The 9041-nt window shown below is 41.5% G+C and overlaps 1 protein-coding gene across 1 annotated transcript in view; it reads left to right on the plus strand.

Moving 5' to 3' along the window:
• Positions 1-8746, plus strand: part of LOC311056278 (uncharacterized protein) — a 31539-nt gene extending 22793 nt beyond the window's left edge. Inside the window, exon 5 of the mRNA XM_084072782.1 lies at positions 4058-8746. Within this exon, the coding sequence (XP_083928908.1) occupies positions 4058-4485 (428 nt within the window). The 3' untranslated portion in view covers positions 4486-8746. The remainder of the gene's footprint in view (positions 1-4057) is intronic.
• The last annotated feature ends 295 nt before the right edge of the window (positions 8747-9041 follow it).

Here is a 9041-nt window from a genome sequence, read left to right on the forward strand (position 1 = left end):
CTCGACACATTGTCAAGCTTGTAGGTCTGCAGTTTCTTGACATTTTTGAAAAATTGTTACGTTTTTTAAAAAAAGAGAAAAATTGTCCACAATGACATGCCCAAAATCGGCACGTCAGGTTGACACATTTTAGGGAATAGAATTTGCCTCAGTTTAAAGAAATGAGAGCACACAATACTGACCGTAAATTCAAAGTAGAGATAATTTGTACCTTTTGGTATACTTAATGTATACATTGAAATGTGTTGTCACAAACCTGGACTTGTCTCATGGCACACCATTTGGGAACCACTGTAGTTAAGTGCATAGTCTGTACTCATTTAGGGAAGCGCACGCGCCCTTGAGCAAAGCACGTCCCTGAGGTAGAGTTGCTCGGTGGCAGACCAGTAGAAGGCTGGCTTGTACATGTTAACTCGTGTGAATTTAAATGGAAAACATGTTCAGTCATTGCTGCCAGGTAAAGGTTGAAGGGATATTTCACATTACATTTTTTGGGTCATTTTAACGTCTACTCTGGCTTTGTGTGCACCAGTTTTTAAGTTACTTTATTAAATATGTAGACATTTGGTATTCATTTTATCAGACACGCCCCCTTCCTATATAAACCCATGTAACTTCTCTTATATGTTTTAACCATGATGGATTCTTTGAAAACACCTGGCCTTGGTTCTGGTGACTGATATTGTCCTAATACGTGAGGGGGCTGTACTTTTCTAATTACTTTTTACATTTTATTTATATATATATAAAAAATCATGAAAAAGTAATTGAAAAAACACGTCCCCCCCTCAATGAATCTATCATGGTTAGAATAGAGTTTGAAGTTACAATGGGTTTATATAGGAAGGGGGTGTGTCTGATTAAATGAATATCAAATTGCTAAATACTTAATCAAGCAACATAAAAACTGTCTGGGGTGCTCACAAAAGCCTGAGAAGACAATAAAATGACCCCACACATGTTTGAAAGTGAAATATCCCTAGGGTTTCTCAACCTGTGGCTGAGGGGAAAACACCTGGATTTTCACGTGTCCAAATTAATTACAGGAACATTGTGTTAAATGTAGATTTCAGGGTAAACGCAATGAAGGTTGTGGTGTCAAACAGTACCTCCATGGCGTGTCTGAGAATCCCATGGCTAAAAAGGGAAAGTTGAAGCGCTTTAATAGGCTAACAAATGTTTCTCAAATTCATATCGAGTGTCTTTCTTTCTTTTTTGGATCACATGGCGCCCTGGTGGTTAGAGGAATGTCCCTGAACCAGACGTTGATGGGTTTGATTCCCCTATAAACCCAAAGCTCGAGTGTCCTGGAGGACGCTGAAACCTTACCAGCTCAGATTAAAAGATTAATTTCCCCTCAACTGTAATGGAGAACCAAAAATGACATTTAATTGGCTTAATGTCCAATCATTCCCTCCAACTGCTGCATCATTTGGGGTCAATTGTTAGCTCCTCAGTGCTTTTCTCTTATCGTGCAAAGTGATGTGTATGAATTTTGCCAAGAAACGGTCTTCGATGTAAGTGCATGAAAAAGGCTGCAAGAATTGATTGGCCATGCAGGGTGGAGTGAATTAATCATGGTCACACATTAATACTGGACCAGATTTAAGTCAGACTGAGTCAAATAAAACAAGGCAAATAAACTTGGAACAAAGTTGTTAAGTCGGCTGCATATCAGCGCCCTGATATGCAGCCGTCTTAACCTTACATACTGTGCATATGGAGGGGTATATTTGCTACATTTTGTGTTGTGGCCAACTAATGATCCCCCTGCACGCACCCTTTAACAACCACCTCATTTAGCACAGGATGTGTATAAGCTGCCGGGCAACTTTTCGTGCAATATGGACCTTTTTCATGAGTAAACGCAGCCTCGCACTTACTTAACCTGTACACTTTGTCGTGTGACGAATGGCTGAAAATAGCTGATCTACAAGCTCACAACACGCCACAAGCTTGTATTTTGACTTTATACTGTGTATAAAAAAGTATATCTTTGAACAATTTCACCTTTACTGTCATGGCCAAAATAGGCACGCCAGGCTGAAAGTGATAATGAAGTTAACTGTACAGCAGCTGTCCATGTTGGCACCTAGATTAAACACACCCAGTATTAATGTTATTACCGCCTGCTGGGTTTACCCGACGATGAAAAAGTTCCATACGGCATCTCAACGGTGTTCCCTGCTGCACGGGTAAATCCTGTTGTTTAGGTGGCCCTATGTGACATTTTTGCTATTCCTGGCGTTATGGCTCTGTGTGAGCCTCAGTCCATAGTGGTTTTGCATGTGTTTGCAATAAAAAGATGTGTTGGACAAAGCTCTGGTATTGCTAAATAATGACGCAATGTCTTCCATATATTCTTTCATTGTTTAATTTTTATATTGCAGAGGTGTAGCCTACTTCAGTAAAGAAGGGGCCTGATTAAGGACTGGGTCCGTTGACGTTTACAATTGGTCCCAAATATAAATGATAATTTGACCAATGGCCAACCATGTATTAGAGTTGAGACGTTTTAACAAATTCAACCTCAACCTTGACCGTGACCTTCCCCCAGGCCACAAACATGGTCATTTGTAGAAATTCTATTTCAACTTTTTATACCATGAAATGCGTTGCATTGCAGGACGGATGACAGAAGTGACAGAGGTCAGTGTGCTAATGAGAGAATCGAGAGGGGTTTAATTCTGTGTAGTCTTTGATAGCACTGACTGCTACAGTTGGGAGGTTTATTCTTAAAATGTGTTTTTTGTTGTTGTTTTTACTTTACAGCTGATTTCTGGAGCTCAGTGTGAAACATTTGTCTGATGATGAACATTTAACAAAATTATATCTATTGGCATTCATGCCTTGGGTTAGTAGTGATTGAAATTACTGTTGGTATTACACACACAAAAAAGAAAAGAATCTGGTATAATCTGCGACCATGTATGGAGGAATCCTTTATAAATGAGGTCCTAGAGAAGTGCACTGACCCCTATGTGTCAATTTTTACATTCTCAGGGTCAAAAGGTAACATGGGTCCATTTCTACACTCTGGGTCAAAGTAACACTGAGGACTTTACTGTGCACTCTAATGCAATGTCGGGACCAATACCAGCAACCGTTTTGCTTTCATGAACAACACCCTGATTTGCTTTTAATAGTTCAACAACGTAACGGTCAATCTCCTAGCCTGGAATCTATTATCTTTGAGCGGGATGCTAAACCTTTTTCATGGCTGTGGGAGTGCTGGTGTCTATCTCCCAAGACCTTCTGCCTTTCTCATTCTCCATGGTTTCTCTCCCTCCTTCCTTTCTACTATTATTGTTGTTATTAAACCATGTCCTGTCAGCTCTAATTAAGTTTAAGTTTAAAACAGAATGATTGCTTTCCTCGTTGGCGTCAATGTGTTTATGAAATTACTGTTATAGTAGTTATGGTTTTGAAAAGCATTCAAATTTAGATTCAAATAAGAGAAACGTTCAAATTAAATGTTGTGGTTTCTTTCCATCACGCAGCACCAATCAGAGTTTCACATGAAGCAGACTGGATGTAAGACTCACACTCCTTACAAGAAGGTTGTTGAGGAATTTAGGTTTATGGGTTTATGTCTTAGACTGAGATCCTTCAAGTTCCATAAGTTGCATCTTGTACATTTAGCCTGAAGATTGTAGTTCAAAAAAAGTTTCTTCTTTTTGTTTTTTTCCCCCATTTTGTCCAGATTTTTTTTTTCCAAGAATTGTACTATTCTACTTTCATTATTTACACATTTTCTGATTACTTGCATATCATCTCTGTCGGGTGGAAACCTCATATGTCCAAAACTGTTACTTTTCAGCATTCAAATAAAAAAAAAATGGCAAAAGTAGCAGCTCAAAACGTGTCACTTCGCGCTGCGTTTTGAGCTTGTATATCTGCTACTTTTGATGCTTTTGTGTGACGCTGTAGTGTGTTAATTTACGAAAGAAATTAGAATATGGAGATGAGAGGTTTCTGCCCGACAGCAACGATATTTAATATCACTTTGGTTTTGCCCCCCACCAAAAAAAAAAACTTTTGTTTCTTTCCTTCTCAGATCTTAGTCCCGTGGGCTCCACGGACAGCACCAAGAGCTACGTGTGCAACCAGTGCGGGCGTTCCTACCGCCACGCCAGCTCTCTGCTGAACCACAAGAACAGCCACAAGACCGGGACCTACTTCTGCAACTCCTGTCAGAAGGAGTTCCCCAACCTGATGTCCCTCAAGAACCACCGGCGCATCCACACGGAGGCCAAGCGCTACCAGTGCCCCGACTGCGGCAAGTCGTTCCGCGTGTCCACGGCGCTCGTGAACCACCGTCGCATCCACACCAAGGAGAAGCCCTTCTCCTGCCAGCAGTGTGACAAGCACTTCTCGTCCAGGTCCAACCTACGGCATCACATGAAAGTGCACTGGAGCAGCCCGCCTCTGTCCAGGGGGTCGTCCTCAGCCTTCCTCACCATCCCATCACGGCCTTTCCTTTAAGCCCCCTCCCCACCACCTATACCCTCCATAACCCTTTCCCCACTGGGCAACTCCAATGACATGAGACGAGGTGCTACTGTTACTGTATCTTCAATTTAAAAACAAAAAAAGATGGTGTGACCAGTGTAAAGAAAGATCAGACCACGAACAAAGCAAAGATACTTACTTGAAACGTCTGCAGGAGGAGTTTCTGACTCAAAACATCTGGAGCAAAGGTGGAACAGCATGAAGGAGAAATCATCTGAAAATAATATGACATCGCTCATTCGGTTTCTCTAGATGTGGTGTATTTTCCACATTTGGCCTCTAAACCCCCCCCCCCCCCCCCCCCCCCAACTAACCATTGGACATCAGACGATGTTTTCTAACATTCATGTTAGTCCAATACTTGTTCGCCCATTGACAATGGACTGGAAACTGGAAACAATCAGTAAACGGTGTGAAGTGTCCCTTATTGACAGTGTTTGAAGATGGGGCTTTCTCTCCATTGACACTTTAAATGGTGATTTTAATTTTCGACATTGACAATGAATGGGGCTTTACCGTTGACAGTGAACGGGGCCACTGAAGCACTCACTCCATTAGCAGTAAATGGGCTCATGACGTTCCTCCTTTCACATCACACGAGGACTGCGACTCCTTCCCTTGAGACTAAAACGTGGCCAGGTGGCGTGAAGACTTGACAGGTGGAGCCGTGTGTCTCTGTATCTCTGTTCCCTCACCTCCTTGTTCTAAAAACTCTGCTGTTATAGACATAATACATCCATCACTGGAGCCTTGTGTGTTGTTTGCTCATTTTTGCCACAGCGCTGAAGGACAGCTGAACGTGGACGGTTGGACTCAAGAGTTCCTCTGTTGATAGACAGCTCTGATACGTTGCTGTCCTGTACATTGAACCTGAACAATGGCATAGCAATTCTCTGCTGATCCTAAAGGACTCTGAATCGCCTTTAGCGAAGCTCAAATGAGGGAAACCATGGAACAATGAAGCGTCCACCAGCAACACCGTCTGCCCTTCAAACTGACAGGCGTCTGTGGGAAAATCTATGTGACAAAGAAGGGATTTTATCTTCTGCACCGGCGGGGACTTAAAACCACTTCCTCTTTCACTCCTCCTGGTTGACCTTCACGCCTCGTTAGGGCCGAGGAGGGGGACTGCTGCAGGCGAGTCGGATGTAAAGTGCCGTCGATCTCCTGCCAGGGAGGGGTGCATGCTGTGAAACGGTTTACGTGCATCTTTTCTAGAGAGACTTGAGACAGAGTGTGCCCTTATCAGACCAGTTACTGTTTACACATACTATGGCTGATAGGGTCATACGGCCTTCTTTGTCTGGACATTAAAGCGTAACCCACCTATAAAACTCATGATGTTTTTGGATGACGTCGGGACCACAGCTGTCCACCTTGTCAAGTACTGTGGCATCGCTGGGCGGGAGCATATAGTGACTTAATCTGTGCTGTACAACAGCAAACTGTACGGCTCCTCTCTCAGCTTCAGACTGGCGTTAGCTGGTGTTATTAATTGGTGATTCTAACTGGTGTTTCTTCGGGCACAAAACGTTCAAACTTACTGATCTACAAAACAGCAGCCTGGCTCTAAAGAAAAGGGATAGTTCACTAAAAAAAAAGGACCAACTCCTTCTCATCCTTCCCTCTCTCTAAGGTTTGGGTGATTTATCTTCACAGACAAAGCTAATGCAGGGAGCCATGTAGTTTTGTTCCTAAAGGAAATCACCCAAACACAACTTCAGGTTCAAACAAAGCAGCCTGCTTACCAGCAAACATTACGATCCTCCTCAGAGATGAGTTGGTTAAATAAGTAAACTATCCTTTTAATTGTCTTTTCTTGTTAACCGTATTGTATTTGTATATTATTTAGTTTTTTTTCTCTGGGCACCTGTATTTTCAACGCTGTGCCTGATAGCAGAAATATATAGTTAAAGGGTTGTGGTACAAAAGAAAAAGAAAAAAACAAGTAGACTTTAAATAAGTGATGATGTGATGACATGTATCTTTTTGCTTTTTCTTGATGCCATTATGCTCTTCATCTGTAAGTGGCTCTCAGTCTCTGGCCAAACCACAAAGTCAAACGAGATCACTCACGTAACCATTTCTACTATCCATTTATATATATGATGCAGATATGGTCTAAAATGAAGGTTTATTTTCTAAACAGTTTCCTTAGATGAAAATGATAACCGATTGTGACTTTATTGCTTGGCCAGAAAGGATGAAAAAAAAAAACACACCTGCAGCCATTTTGTGATGACCATTATGTGGCAGCCATTTTGTACCCCTTATAATCCCTGGTTGGTGGTGGCATTCTGGACCCATGACTGTTCTCACCACTGACCCCGGAAACCCTAGAAGTTGTTTATGACATAGCCATGAGTGGCAGCTAGTAGCAAGGTATAAACCCTGTAGTAGTTAAAGGGTACTGTTGAGCACTGGTTCTCAAAGGTGGGGTCCAGGGACCCCCCAGGGGACATCGGGGGGTTCCAGGGGGTCCCCAGCTAAGTGCGAAACACTTTAAACACTTAAGCCCTATTTTATTTTTCGGCTGTTTAAAAATAGCCTATCTACAAGCTCATAGCGTGTAGATCGGCAAATCGGTAGTATCGGCAAATGTTGGTGAATCTCTTATGGGGATCCCTGGCATATTTGCATTTTTTTTTTTTATCAAATGGAGTGTCTGCGGTCAAATGCTGTACATATCAATTTGGGGGTCCTTGACGTGAAAATGTTTGAGAACCACTGCTGCAGAGGTCAGAGGTTAAGTGTACCTCTTTGGTATCATTGCACCTTCACTGGGAGTTCAGCCCAGGGGCCGTAGCCTACTGTATACTTACAGAAGTCCATCTTTTTCATTCTGAAAACAATGCCCTCTGATGTTTTTAATGCCCTGATGTTTAATGCCCAGAAACGTAATGCCCCCCTTTGGACAAAAAAAATATGAATGTTCTGGGGGTGTAACAGTTAATCGAACTAATCGATTATGAAAATGTTTTAATCGATAATCGATAATTTACTAAAATAATCGATTAATAATCAATCCCTATTTTGGGATTGCTATTATAGGTGAAAATGTTTTTTTTAACATTTTCAAACAAATTCAAAAATAGTGAAAATAGCAAGAATGCAAAGAATGTTTAAAGACCCCCTTTTCATGAACAACACAAGTTGACCCCTTCTTCCTTTGAGGCCCAATCCTAGCATGCATCTATATTGAGGTTCAGACAGACTGTTGACTCACACAATTTTCAAATGCTTCTGTCATACAATCTGTGCAATGGAAGCAGTGAAAATGCGCCTCCCACCCCACTTCCGTTTCGTCTTTGCAGTAGCTTAAATTTATCTTACTGTAAGTCAAATCAGTTGACACACACGTAACTTGTTGCTTAGCAGAAATGGAAATTCTAAAATATGTTTTAAAGATATTTTAAGATATATTTTCGTGAACAGAAATGACAAACAGATGACGCGGCTTTCAGGGGTCATAGTTGCTAGTCTCGCTTAGCCAGACAACTATTCCACAATATCTGAATGCTATCTAGAGTTTGAAACTACACTTCCTGAAAGCCTAGAACGGAAGCTGTCATCCGTTCGTCATTTCCGTTCACGAAAATGTATTTTAAAACATCTTTACATTCGATTTTTGAATTTCCATTTCTGATAAACAGCAAGCTATATATAGGCTTTGATTATTTTGATTTATAATGGGACACATTTGCGCGACTGTAAAGACTAAACAGCGTCGGGGATGAGTCGTCACATCTGCTTTACGTTCCGTTGCTCCAGACTGTTTGACGGAGGCATTTGAAAATTGTGGGAGGCTACAGTCTGGCTGGCGAGACTAAAGGTTTAGTGAACCCCCAGGTGATTTCATCGGGTTCTTCGCCAGACGTACAGGCGAGAGAAGTCCCAACTTGTCATGGGGGCGCCACATTACATTTAGGGATACAAAATGGCTCAAGTGACAGCAACCCCCCTTAGAAGTATAACCTTGGTGCTGTTTGGTTTGCTCATGTATTGTCATTGTACCTCTGTATCACTTCCTCTGTATGACTTTCTTTTTTTAAATATATATATGAACTGCAAATCATTATACCTTTATTTCTTTCATCTTGTAATGGACAGGACTATTGATAGAATATGTGAGCTTAGGTAGGGCTGTGACGTTGTTAGCAAAGTGGCCTATGTTTGAGGAAAAAAAACAAAAAACAAAAAAAAACTAATAAACAGAATCAGAGTGTGAACTTAACTGACAAGCACTTCATTGATCTCCCCAGGCACTCAAAACCACACCAAGACTGAAACAGAACTTGTAGAGGTGGTAACATGTGCATTGTGCTTTTGATATTTGAAAACTGTTTATTCTTTGGTCTTTTTTTTAATTATTTTATTGTGGGGTGTTTCTAAACCAGTGGCTCTTCAACTGAAATCTACATTTGTGAGGTCTGTTGGGAGGTCTTTCAGTCTCTCCTCCAACATATCCGCCTCTCCTGACTATTGGCAACCGTCTCCTATAACCAACGCTCTGTAACAGCTTTATTTTC

This window comes from Gymnoscopelus microlampas (assembly GCF_963454915.1).
Source record: "Gymnoscopelus microlampas genome assembly, chromosome: 11".
Taxonomy (NCBI): domain Eukaryota; kingdom Metazoa; phylum Chordata; class Actinopteri; order Myctophiformes; family Myctophidae; genus Gymnoscopelus; species Gymnoscopelus microlampas.